General features: G+C 42.4%; 1 protein-coding gene across 3 annotated transcripts in view; it reads right to left on the reverse strand.

The window, feature by feature from the left end:
- Positions 1 to 262: 262 nt before the first annotated feature.
- CFAP46 (cilia and flagella associated protein 46) overlaps positions 263 to 14,149 on the reverse strand; it is a 90,869-nt gene continuing 76,982 nt past the window's right edge. For all 3 annotated transcript variants that reach the window (XM_082225334.1, XM_082225335.1, XM_082225333.1), the window contains 10 exons: positions 12,005 to 12,169; positions 11,498 to 11,568; positions 10,549 to 10,609; positions 9,807 to 9,842; positions 8,935 to 9,034; positions 7,253 to 7,365; positions 6,123 to 6,204; positions 4,964 to 5,100; positions 3,982 to 4,065; positions 263 to 908 (listed from right to left, as the gene is read on the reverse strand). In XM_082225334.1, coding sequence (XP_082081460.1) covers positions 778 to 908; positions 3,982 to 4,065; positions 4,964 to 5,100; positions 6,123 to 6,204; positions 7,253 to 7,365; positions 8,935 to 9,034; positions 9,807 to 9,842; positions 10,549 to 10,609; positions 11,498 to 11,568; positions 12,005 to 12,169 — 980 coding nt within the window. In that variant the 3' untranslated portion in view covers positions 263 to 777. The remainder of the gene's footprint in view (positions 909 to 3,981; positions 4,066 to 4,963; positions 5,101 to 6,122; positions 6,205 to 7,252; positions 7,366 to 8,934; positions 9,035 to 9,806; positions 9,843 to 10,548; positions 10,610 to 11,497; positions 11,569 to 12,004; positions 12,170 to 14,149) is intronic.

Here is a 14,149-nt window from a genome sequence, read left to right on the forward strand (position 1 = left end):
CACCCAAGTAATACAGCAGAGCAATGCTACTGCTTATCGACTGTATGTTATTTGTAAGTTATAAAGTATACATCATTTCTGAAAACGTATATGAATCCATCTATGCAAAGCAATGCTTCCAACAGCGACATATCTTTGAAAGTACAATGACTGACACACTACATTCCCCCCAGAACTGGCCTTGTGTTATATTTCTTTTTGGTTGAGAAACAAAGCCTTAAAATTAAGTGCAGTGATTGCTCAGATAAATGACACACATGTCTAAACCCAACAAGCACACTTTATTTGTAACCTCACATACATTATATTTACACAGTTGGTCTGCTACTGTCAATATAGATGGTTGTACGAATGGTTACTGAAGCATACAAAACTGGAAGAAACAGGTACTTTCCCTACTAGGTTAGCATACTAAACTCGATTTGAAATGCACTGTTGTGATCACTAGGTGTCAGTAGAGTGCTATTTGTACAGCTAATAGTACTATGGCGGCATGTAGTAGTCTCACACATGCAATTTAGCTTGTGAGTACACATAAGGGGGAAAACAGGCCTCAAAATCTGCAGTGAAAAGCCCTGAGCAAATCGGAAACATTCAATAGCAAAAAAACATTTAATGCATATTTAAGTTCAAAAGAGCCACTAAGCACAGCTCAAACTTTTATAAACTCTTATTTTTATCAAACTACAGCAAAAATAGTTTTACTTCACAATCTAACCATATTTAGATCTCCATATTTCCATACTTTCCATATTTCATAAAGAAATTGATTGTGAATCACACAAACATCATGTTGGGCAGCCCATATAAAACGGTATTAAGAGCTGATGGGTGTGGGGCAGGATGCACTAGCCCACCGGGACTTTCTCTCTGGTCTTCTTTCTTGTCCTCAGGGGCATCAAGCTCCACTAGAAACACAGTTCAGAACAAATAATTAAAATTTTCTTTTAGCTACAGAGATATTTTAAAGAAACCGAGAGCATGATCCTATTCAAGTTAAGCAGTTTTAAGCAAATGCTTCTAATGGAAGAGATTTAAACATGAACCCAACTTTCCTATTGACATCAAATGGATTTAAAGCGGCTTAACACTGGCTGAATGGTGCCCAGAGTTTTAATGTCTACTTGCTTAAATACCTGTCTCTTTAGGCCTGTTCAGGTGCTACTTATAGTAGAGAAGGACAACTCTTAACATAGTTTTAGTCCTGACTATATAGAGCGAGATGAGCGCGCAACCTCAGAGTCGTCCGCAACTGGACTTAACAGTCAGGGGTACCTTTACCTTTACCTATATATACATTACCATATATGCAGGTTTTGGTGTCTTCGGGTGTCTTCCCGTGTAAGAGTCGGGGTGTCTGTGCGACGTTTCGACGAGGTCTCACTCGTCATCTTCAGGCTGGTGCTTTCGGCTTCTTGTTACTGGAACAGAGCAGAATCTGGTGTTTGAGTTCCTATAAATACTGTTGAGGGGTGTGGTGTATAGCCTCCAACGTTCTGGGCAGAGAGGAAGTTCCTAGATTAGTGTGCCTTTTCTTCTTTTGTTCCTTAATTACTTGAGGGATATCTTGAGTGATTTCATGAGTGATATTCTGAATACCACTGACAAAGACCACTTGACAACTGAGTTACAGAATCTCTCAAATGTGTTAATCGCCAATGGATACCAGAAAAACAGGGTTACGAAGCTAATCCAAAAAGAAACACCCCCAAAAAACCAAGACACAGAAGAAAACAATGGCATGGCCCTCCTTCCTTATATCAAGGGCACTACAGACAAAATCAGCAAAATCCTCCATAAACACAATATCAAAACAGCCTTCTGCACCAACCAAAAAATAGCCAATATCCTCAGAAACCCAAAAGACAAAATCCAGCTGGAAAACCAAGGGGTCTATGAAATACCCTGCAAAGTCTGCCCAGCCACGTACATTGGACAAACAAACAGACGAATAAATGCACGTATCGCAGAACACAAGAATGCCGTCAAAAAAGAAGAAAAAACTTCCTCTCTTTTCCAACACATGAAAGAAACAGGACACGAAATTAATTTTGCAGATTCCAAATTGCTCTTTAACATGGAACATCACCACAAGAGAATAATCATGGAAGCCATCGAGATAGAGAAACACCCTCACAACATGAACAAGCGTGACGACACGTCCCGCCTGCCAGACATCTGGAAATTAGCCCTCCCCACAAAAACCGACACCAGAACCAGAGGCACACAGAACGCCGTCACCAATCAACCACACCAGACCCAAACCCAGACCCTCTCCACAGACATATTACAGACTCTATCCAGTAGCCAAACTATAGTGGCACCTCCGGATGCTGCACCCCCCTGCAATCCCTACACAGATCTGGCTGGCACAAGGCACAAAACCACAGCTCGCCCCTATACACGAAGCCAAGCCAGAGCACAACTAAATGCAGCACAGCCATCTTCTCAGAAAAACTCTTCACAAGCTCAAGAGGTCAAGACACAAAAGCTTTAGCAACTAATCTACACTTAATGACCCACCCAGTGGTATTCAGAATATCACTCATGAAATCACTCAAGATATCCCTCAAGTAATTAAGGAACAAAAGAAGAAAAGGCACACTAATCTAGGAACTTCCTCTCTGCCCAGAACGTTGGAGGCTATACACCACACCCCTCAACAGTATTTATAGGAACTCAAACACCAGATTCTGCTCTGTTCCAGTAACAAGAAGCCGAAAGCACCAGCCTGAAGATGACGAGTGAGACCTCGTCGAAACGTCGCACAGACACCCCGACTCTTACACGGGAAGACACCCGAAGACACCAAAACCTGCATTCCTGTACCCGTGAAAATCTACGAAAGCAATTACCATATATGGATATACACTTGCCTATCCACATATTCATTTTTCATATACAGTACCAGTGTTCAGAAAGCACTGAAATCCCCAAGAACTGCATGTAATCAGATCTAAAATTAGCACATAAAATAACCTAGTGACCAGAAACTTTGCTAAACATTAAAGAACTGTCTGAATTAAATGCCATAAAGCTAGATACTATCAAAGGGTAGCTAATCCTAATGTTAACTGTGGGGAAACCATAACAGAGAGAAACTGAAACATACTATAACTTTAAAGGCACTGTAGTTTACCCCTTATAGAGAAACAGTTATAGTCAACTCTTAACAAACTACAGTGCTCAGAATTCTCTGAGGGGGGGAAATGTGCTTCCAACAACCTTTGACAGCAAAAGGCTTTCCCATCTTGAACTTACAGAAACCTCTGGTCACTGGTGACAAGTAAACATTCCTGTTACAAGTATCTCTAGTCATTTCCCCCAGTGCAGCAAATAACAGGTTTGAGGAGCCAATTTTAATTAGGAAAACAGAGAGCGGGGATGGCGTTAATCTCCCTTCTCTGCTGCCACAGTCAAGGACTGCTTTGGGACCCCTATGTCTGCTATTAATTTCTTTTCAACTGTGAGAGAATCTAATTCTGGATCTCCTGTGTCACATTTAGCTTGGACCTTTGAGTCCTTTTTTGTAGTAAGTAAATAGGAAAAACATTGGCATTACAGCTGTGTATAGAAATATAATTCGGTTATTTTGATGGCTCAGCACAAACCCAGTATTCAGAGGAGCAACTGTTCTTAGCACTGGAGCTATGTACAGATATGCTCCTTTGGGGAAAAACAATACCTTCCTTATGGGAGACATTTCATTCTCTCTTTTTCACACACACTCTTTTAAATATATGCATCTTTCAGTATGTGTTTTTTAAAACCCCGCTTGGTGTCTTCAATATGAGGTTAGCAAATTGCTTAGATGAGAGTGATACCATTTCTACCAGCAAGCTCAGCAGTTCTGGTGCTTGTAATAAACAAAATAATGGCATTTTAATCAAATAAGAAAATGGTGAGAAGAAAATGGTGGAAGATTTTGATCTGTTCACACTTCAGTCTGTGTACTTTATTTTAAAAACTTTTAAATCTTACTTTTAGGAGGTTCATCCACAGCACTCTTACTCCTTTGAATAAAACGAACAGCCTGTCCAGTTGTTTTGCCTACTTTGATAAAATCTGCAAAGAAACATAGTAGTTTTATAACTGAACACACTCAAAACAAAACACGGAAGCGGAACCTGCAGTTTTCTTCTACATTTGCAAATGACAGCTCAGTCTTAACCAGAGTTAGGTGTATGTAAGCCCACTGAAATCAATGGCCTTTTGAAATCCTGTGGACCAAGCTATACTTCAGATTATGCACACATTTAAGAACTGAGGTTAAATTGGTCACATTTGTTTTCAAGAAAAAGCAATACTGAAGCCCCAATTGGAATGTGTTCCTTATCACATCAAGGTCCTGCCTTCTTGCAAAAAGTTGTTCCCCAGCTGCTATTTGCTGCAAAACGTAAGCTGGGGGAGTTTTGAATAGGAAACCAGCCCAAGGCACAAATTTGGATTGGGAGCATATTCCCACTGCTCTAGGCCTTTCATGAGTACAGACCCCAAAATGCCCCTATTTTCCAGGGACAGTCCAGGATTTACAGAAGCAGAAGTCATGGTTTCTGATCCAATCCCAGAATGTCCCACTTTTCCTTAGGAAGTCCCTCTTTTCATTGGAGAAATGTTGGAGGGCATGGTAGGATATCCTTATTGTCGTCAGAGAGTATGGAGTTATGTGACCTAAGGAGATAAGTACAACCTATAGTAGACATCTGAAGGCAGCCCTGTATAGGGAAGCTTTTAAATGTTTTATTATGTTTTTATATATGTTGGAAGCTGCCTAGAGTGGCTGGGGTAACCCAGTAAGATGGGCAGGGTATAAATAATAAAATGATGATGATGGAATAGGTCATCCCTATTTTCATCGGAGTATAGAAGCTTCATTTGTTCACATCTAAGCATGAACACTAACATCACCATTGACAAGAAAGGCATTAGGCTCAGTTGTTTTATGAAGTTTGCTATTACACACTTTCACATAAGCTTTCCATTTTTGTCGCATTCTCTTCCAGGGTCGTATACCATTGGTTAGCTATGACAGAACGCACTCCAGCAAGGCTCAGAAAGATTGTTGTCTCTGTTGGCTTTTCCAGAGAGAGGCGTACAGAGCTAAAAAAAGAAAAGAAAAAAGGAATGCAATGAATGAAAATTACAGGTACAGACATTCTTAAATGACCTGAACAAAAGAGACAAAACCCGTTCATTCAAATTTTATCAGTTCACAAGAATAGAAAGTAAACTGCATTTTTTCTTATCTTTTTCTCACCAGCATGTCTGGCATTAAATATTTTATTTATTTTCTACAGTATCTTTATAAAGTTCTCTTTGCGTCTTACAAGAAATAAGTTTAAAAACAATTTAAATACAAAATCATCACCACCATCACCACCATCATTTTATTTGTATGCCACCTTTCCATAGTTAAAACAATGCTCAAGGCGGCTTACAACATGACAAGAATTGCATAATTACCAACATAACAAAAGTCATAAACAATAAATAAAACACATCAAAAGGTACACAACCAAAAGGAAAACAATTTCCACATAAATCATAAAATCTAAAACTAAGAAGACAGCATTAATATCACAATTTAAAATGATGTAGATAAAAAATAAAAGCAATTTAAAAAGCAAAACAAAAATGGAGCCCTCTCTGCCCAGCAGCAGCAGCAGCAGCAGCAGCACTCTTTATGGAGCCTGTCAGGCCCCGCCCCAAGCCAGGTGGAGAGAAACAGGGCATAAAACATATAGGGACTGTGGTCCTGAGATCGGGTTTAGCTGGCCTTTAGGGGGCAGACGGAAGCAAAGCCTGCTCCACTCTGGTCTGCTCCCTTACCACACCCACCTGGACTAGCTGGTTTGAACTGTGTGGCGGCAAAGACTCATCACTCCGGGGGGCTGCCTGCCTAACATAGCTCTCTGGGGCCCAGAGTCTGCCATGATGGGCTGTAATCATCACCCACCCTGGGACTGGGTGAGCAGCCATTTTTGACAGCAAAGAATGAGGAATTTAGGTTGCAATCCTATGCACTCTTTCCTGGGAGTAAGTTCCATTGAACTCAGTGGTACTTGCTTTGGAGTAGAGGACTGCCTTGGACAGAATGACTTTAAAACTTATGCCATTCTTACCTTTTAAACCCATCAAGGTTTATCACTCGTGCAGTACTTGGTTTTGAATGCACGAGGTCTGAAAGTATCACCAATTGACACTCTGTGGGAAGGGAAGCAATAATATGAATATTATACTTTAGTAGCATTTTCAATCCAAAGATACATGAGCAAAAAATTGCTTGTCTAACAAGGCTTTAATATTCCACATTCCTCACTGCAGACCCCTGTGAAATTATCCAAAATGGTATGGTGTGTGACATGGGGGCAGTGGAATTTAGGCAGAAATCAGGGGAGGCAGTGATGGACATTGGGAACCCCAAGGTTTCAAGAAGTATTTGATAATACCTTGATAAAAGACCTTAAGGGAACAACTCCCTAACAGTCAATAAGGACTGAGCATGCTCAGTGGTTGTGGAATGCTGACCATCCAGGGGTAGGTAACAGAAAGCCTGGTGCAGTGGCTGTGGAACAAAATATAGAATGTTGAAGAAGCATGGCTGATGCATTGGAACAGTGAATGGGAGCACTGCAAAGGGCCACATTTTGTTTCAGGTCTCAGCCATTCACTGTTTGCCTTGCTAGTACTGCCATCAATATATAATAAAACTGTGCAGTGTTGAACAGTCAGTTGTTAAGGCACATCATCCCAAGACCACTCCATGGAACAGAAATTTGCTCCATTATTCAGAAAGTGTGCCTCAAGTGATGACCCCCCTCAATACAGGGTTGTAAGTACCCCATCTGATGTAAATCTCATGCTGTGGGAGCGGCTAATGGCTCCTTTCTGACACCTTAAAATTCCCAGGCCATATGAGAGAGGCCCATGCTGTGCCTCCTTCTTCCCTACATCAGTGGTACTCCCAATTCCAGAAAAACAAAAGCTGACAAGGGGATGAGGTCCAATTTGGGTGCCCAAGCTTCTGATTTTACCTATGCTATGTAAGAAGAAACCATGCTTACAGCAGCTTTTGTGTTAATAATGTGATTTGCACAGGGACCACAAATTAAATCACCTTTGAATGACAACTTTTGCAGAAAGCTGATCTAACACTTGTAATAATAAAACCACATATTTCAATCTGAGTAAATAGAATTTTGTTATGATCTGCAAGGAAAGCAAACAGCCTTTTTCAGCTTCATAAAATCACCTGGGATATTCATAGCAACTAATCTTTCAAGTAATGTATATAAGAGAAATCTTGCCAGTCCAGAGAAGATAAATGCACTGCAGTTGTTCAGTAAGTATTCCCAGTCTGCTTGACTGAAAGGGGGAGGGAAAAAAGAACAGTCAAAACTTTAGTCTGCACTGTATGCTATTAATTTGTATTAGCATGATGTTCTGCTACTTTAAGTAGCTCAGCTCAGCTCTAGAAAACATTACATTTAAAGAAATATGATCAGTTTTCATCATCTATGTGCCCTAGTGCCAGGAATACAGTCGTACTTTGAAAGTCAAACGGAATCCATTCCGGAAGTCTGTTCGACTTCCAAAATGTTCGAAAACCAAAGCATGGCTTCTGATTGGCTGCAGGAAGCTCCTGCAGCCAATCAGAAGCCGCGGAAGCCCCATTGGATGTTCGGGTTCCCAAAGAACATTCACAATCCAGAACAATCACTTCTGGGTTTGCTGTGTTTGGGAGCCAAAACGTCCGAGTTCCAGGGCATTCGGGATCCAAGGTACGACTGTACTTGGAAAAGCAACAACAGATGGTGTGGTGGAGCACGACTACTCACTTGACCTCGAGATGGCTGTATTGCTGCTGTTTATCAGGAGGCAGAGAGTAGTGGGGAAGCAGTGGCAAGGTTAGCACAGAGCAAATGCACCACTGGGAGCATCAGAGAGGCACTTGCACTGCACTGACCTGGCTGTCCCCCATCTCCCAGTAAGCAGCAGCAAGATGCTGTCTGGCGGTCAGGTGAATGCTGCCACCCAACTCCACCTTACCCCCTGCTATTATACGAACTGTGCATGAAGAGGAAAATAATTTAGAATTCTATTTTTATGGATAGGAAGAATATCCGTATAAGGGCATGCCTGTGCACGTGCTTTCTAAATTCTGAAAGGAGCTGCCCACTGTTCCCTGTTACTTTTCTTCCTTTGGTTATTTTTATTGCAAAGGACTGACACGCTCGGGCTTAAGAAGGTAAGATGAGCCTGCTGGATCAAGCCAATGGCACCACATCCAGCATCCCATTCTCACAATGGCCAACCAGATGCTTATGGAAAGAGGAATGCAAGAAAGCTCTCTCCCCTCCTGCAGTTTGCAGCAACTGACTGCTGACTGCTTCTGCTTCTGCCTGTGGAGCTAAAACACGGCCATCAGGGTTAGCAGCTATGGGCTGAATTTGACTAATCTTTTAAAGTCATCCAAGTTTGTGGCCACCAGTGCCTCTTGTGGGAGTCAATTCCATAGTTAAGCTATGTGCTGTGTGAAGAATGCTTTCTTTTGTCTGTCCTGAAGCTTCCAGCGTTTAGCTTCATTGGATGTTCCTGAGTTCTGGTGTAATGAAAAAGGAAGAAAAAATGTCTCTGTATCCACTGTCTCCGTACCACCTATCCCAGGTCATTCCTTACCCAGCATTTTTCTAAACTAAGAAACCACAAAGGTCAAGCAAGTTTAAGCCCCATTCTTTTCAATGGGAAAATTTCTTAAACCACACACTGCAATCAGTGGGACCTGAAAGCGACTAAATTTTGGCTGGATTCCCTCCCCACAACAGCCTTGTTTTGACTTCTTTACTAGCAGCAAATGAACAAACATATTAGGCATTTGTTTAGGTACTAATAAAAAATAAATGTGCAAAATTAATGAGAAACAAACTTACATACCTTGCAAATTGCGTGTTACCCATAATTCCATCCCAACGGAGTGTAAACGGCTCAAATTTCTCTAGGAGTGTCTTAAATTGTTGTGCAGGATTATCTGATTCTGAGCATACAATTTTTTATCATTAGGAACATAGGGTTTTCCAGTGCTTACACACCCACCCATCCACTCTGTATAATTTTAAGCAGCTGTAGCTTTTAAAAAGAGTATTACAGTAGCTTCGTAAATAAGCCTGCAAAGGTTAGTAGCCTACCAAAAAAAAAGTTACTAGCCTGCTAACAGGGCAGTAGTCTGTGTTTTCATGCTGACCACAGAAGACTGGAAGACTGGAAGACTGGAAATGCAGGCTTCTAGCAACTTAGGAGAGTAGGGTTTTTTAGTTTTTCTTTTAGGTGCCTTCTACCCAGTGGACTATTAGAGGAGGGTCTAGATTCTTCTCCGCTAGCCTGCTTTGTTTCCATGTTGGTTGCAGAGGAAGGATTTTTCTCTTTCCATAACTAGCACACTAACCAAGCAGGCTGAAGGAGTAGGCTCAGAGTGATCTGTCGTTCTTCTGCCAGCCTGCTTGCTTGCCTATGGCAGCAGGATGATTTGTTCAACGCAAGACTACAACACCAACTTTTTCAGATATAACAGTTATCGTATGGAGCTTTCTGCATGCAAAAAGAGGACCTTTAAAAAAATGACTTTCTTTCATATATAAAATAGAACCAGGTCATTCTCTTTCAGCCATAAACTGTAGCCACTTCTACATATTAGGTGCGCAGTGTTAGAAAATGTTTTCAGTGGTGTTAAAAAAAATAAAATAGAGTTCTAGGTTGCTTTCTACTACAGCTATTGTAATGGCAAACAAGTTAAAATATACAAACTTTACCTCTTTCTGTTACATCATTATATGGATCCACAACATCTGAGACATACCATTAAGAACATGCAAATGAGGGGTGTCAATTTTAAATATAATTAACTACATACAAATCCTCCCCCCGCCTCCAGTTTCGATTGGGTGCAGGAACCAGAAACAAAGCCAGTGGCACCCTCAGCATCCAATCCTAATGTATCACCTTTCGATATCTTCCCTGAAGAAATCACCACCAGCAGTTCCCTCCTTCTGCTTACCAGGCCCCCACTTTTGTGCCTAAGCAAACTCTTTACCCTTCCTAAGTCAGCAGCGTCCAAGCTCTCTTTCCCAAGGCCATTGCTTGACCTCCTTAGTCCTCTCACATGATGAAACAGCTTCCCTTCCATCTTTGCAGCTTAAGTATTGTCTAGAAAGCAAGTATTCTTTTCTACTGTCCAAAGGTCTCTCTCACACCAATTCCACACCATTTCCTCTCGACTGTAAAGGTTAGCAAACTGAAAGCTAGACACTTTCTATACACTTTGACACTTGCAATACTGCAGAATTTAGTAGCAACAACAGTAGTAGTAGCTGGCATAGGGAAGTCAGTCCGATTGCCCTATAAGCTTTCCTAGCTCTGAAGACGATTCAGTAACTGACATAGACAGTAGCAGTGATGTGGCTCAATTGCTGAGCTCAAGGGAACAGGCAGCTCGGATGTAAAACTCATGATTTAAGTATTCCATTTGCTAATCAATAGCTTCTGAAAGGATACATTTAACATTATGTATATCAATTGGAAGGCAGTTGGGTGGCAGAACACGGTTAAGGTTAGGCTGTTGAATAAGAAACAGTCATAGCTTTAGTATGAAAGAACACCCACAGCACAATTCTTAACTTCTTTTCTCAGAATGAAAGCCTAATAAGCTCCATTGGGACTCACCCTCTGGCAAGCATGCTCAGGACTGGAATCCTAAGTAGCATCCATCAATACCGCATAACACTGTTTTTGTCATAATAACATGGAAAATGCTACTGCGTATAACTTTTGTGGAAGATCCTAGTTGCTACAAAAATCATGTCAGAGTGTGCATGCCACAGTTGTGATTGTGGGGAAGTAATATGAATAAATTTCCTGATCAACACTACTTCTCAAGCACAGGGATTGCTCACGGCTGCCCAAGGTAGAAATTAATTATATTCCCCCCCTCTTTGTTAGGACTTTATTGATTGTTTTCTCCTATTGTAGCCCCTTTCCTAAGATTAAGACTTGGACATAATAGGAACGCATAGGGGAGGTGAAGGAGGAGGAACAGAAACAGCCTCCGTATATCAGACCTTGCTGTCTGAAGCAGGGGAGGACAATCTGTGATACAACAGATGTGGGACAACAAGTCCTATCATCCCTGACTAACGGTGATGGGAGCTGGAGTCCAACCAGAGCTGGCCAACCATCTGGATGCCTGAGCTGAAGGACTAGACTGTGTTTCCTCCATTACATGTTCTAGAACCTACTGGACTGATAGGTCTTGTTTTGTAACAAAAGGTATAACAAGACGAAACAAGGATACATGCAAACACAATGCATAATACAACTGCTTCACTAATATGCATATTAAAATTAAAATTAAACTATTAGAAAGTTGCAGAGTTTTTGTATCTTGAACAGGGCATTATGATACAGCTTAGAAATGCATCAGATATCGTCAAAAATATATACTTACTACTTTCAAACTCTTTCTGTGTTCACCTTTTGGTCTTGATTCTTTTTTCCCATCCTTTTTGAACTCATTTTCTGAAAATGTTAAAAGCACAATCATCCTTAGAATAAGATATGACACCCTCTCCCCAATCCCTGCAATGTTTTCCAGAGATTGACTTACTTCTCATGGTCATCAATATATGTGAATTACAGAGATAGTCTGAAGGCTTATTACAAGTAATTCTTCTGATAACCAACATTTGCATTCTAACATTGATTGTATACACAGGTTCAAACACCACAATACTTTTTCACAGGAGTCTCTACATAAGAATAATAGAATCATAAAATTGTAGAATTGTAGAACTGGAAGGGACGCTGAGACAGTTAATGGTGAGGTACAAGGCTGCTCCCTAAGCAGAAATGTAAAATATATTATTGTGATACCAACTAACATCAAAAAGGGATCCAAAGTCTATATCTATCTATCTAACATTATATTTTCAAATATATATAAACTTGTCTGTACCTGATTCGTCTTTATGTAAGCGGTTGTAGAACATTTGGAGAGAAAAGTCTCTGGACACAGAACTTATTGTCTTTTCTTGAAAGATATTCAGACCCTCCAAAGGAAATTCCAAAAGACATTTGTCCACCAGTAGTATTATGCATTCTCCTATATCTTCAATGCCAGCTGAATGTAGGAAAAATGGGGAAGAAAAATAATTCTCAATAAAAGAATAACAACTGTTCTTAAATGGGAAGCATTTTTCGCTTCTGCTCAGATAAACTGACGCTGTTTTCATCCCCAGTTAAGATGAAGAGACAAATCAAGTCTTTAAACACACACACACACACACACACACACACACACATTTGGGAAGCCCCTGGGAAAATCATGCAGAATATAGGACTTCTTGGTTCGGAGGTAGCCAGTGCCATGAATTAATCAGAAGTCAACATTTCTTTCTACACCCAAATATAATGGCTACATTAAAGCACAATAAACTGAGTCTTGGGTTTGCACACTTTCTCTCTTGCTTCTTGCACATGCAAAGGGAGGAGATTAGAAGTGTCTACTCCTAGATTGAGGCAAACCATAGTTCATTGCCTCATCCATACCTGGATGTCAGGGAACTGCCATCGGAGGAACAGGTGGGGAAAGGGCTCACGGAGGCTGGAAGGGACGCAGCAGCTGAAGCAGGAACCAGCAGGGGGAGAGGTGGGTCTCTGGTGGAAAGTCTCACGGAGGCTGGGAGAGACCCAGCAGCTGAAGCAGGAACCAGCAGGGGAAGAGGTGGGTCTCTGAGGGAAAGCGAGCAAGAGGGAGGGCTCAGGGACACGTCCAGCGAGAACAGTGGGGAGGTGTCTGAAGCTCCCATAGGGAGACCCACTCCTCGACGGAAACTGTCACGCCGCGAGTCCAGAAGACGTGTTTCCGTTAAGGAGCTTTTATGCTGGAAACGATTCCGAAAACAACCACTGTCGGAATCTGCAAGTGACTAGAGCAGTCATGTCTGAGGGGCTCCGTCACAGACAGAGGTTTGTGGATTTGCACAAACTCTGAGGGACTACGATTTTACGCACAAGCAACTCATCATCCCATCACAGCATTCCGACAGTCTTTGTAAGCTGCTTGTGCAGGAGAAAGCATCATGAGCGACCCAGCCGGAACCGGAGAAGCAGGAGTTGGAGCGGGTCCAAGCTTGGAAGAAAGGTACCGAGCGTTGGAAATCCAACTGGCGCTGCAGACGGCAAGGCTTGAGGAGAGAAGGGCTCAGGATGCAGACAAGAAGGGGAAAGCCACCCAGTTCACCAGAAAGGTACCAGGATTGGTGCAGAAGTTTGGGGGGGACCCCAAGGACTACCATGCCTTTAGGACAGAGATGCAATATGCCCTCAATGTGCAGTTTGATGAATTCCGTGACGAGGAATCGCGAGTGGCTTTCGTGATTGGGCATCTTGAAAGGGGGGCGAGGGACTGGGTTAGACCCCTGATGGCAATGAATAATGACGTCCTAAAGGAGACAATGAAGTTCTTTCGTGCAATGGATTTGATGTTTTCCAGCGATATTGAGCAGGGAGTGGTCCGCAGACAGCTAATGGCTTGCAAACAGGGGAGCCGATCTGTCCGTGAGTATTGGACTGAGTTCACCATGCTGGTTCACAGATTGGGGTGGGAATTATCGGCGGAACCCATTCAAATGCTATTTGAAGAAGGTCTTGCTTCAGCTGTGAAAGACGAACTTTCCCGGAGTCCCAGGGCGGTTTCTATGGATCAGCTGACGAAATCTGCGCTGACCATAGGAGCGCGCCAGGAGGCGAGAGCCTTGGAGAGGCGGGAAGGGAAGGGGGAACGGTGGAAGGAGTTCCGCATTCCAGACATTCCAGAGCCAACTTTCCCGCCGGCGGAGCCGATGGAAATCGGAACAGCGCGCGCGTGCGCAGTTTCAAAACCCAGTGAGGGGGGAAAGAAGGAGGGAAAAGGCGCCCGGAAATGCTATCTCTGCCAACAGCCAGGTCACTTTGCCAGAGTCTGCCCCCAGAGGAAGGAATGGCAAGGGATGGTGGGAGCTGTTGAGGGAGGAGTGGAGGAAATACCGGAGCCAGTAAAAGCCAACGCCTGGCTGCCACCGTTGGGGCACAGCAGCCAGGCCAAAGAGCAGTGAAAGTG

Source organism: Podarcis vaucheri (genome assembly GCF_965113315.1).
Source record: "Podarcis vaucheri genome assembly, chromosome: 5".
NCBI lineage: Eukaryota > Metazoa > Chordata > Lepidosauria > Squamata > Lacertidae > Podarcis > Podarcis vaucheri.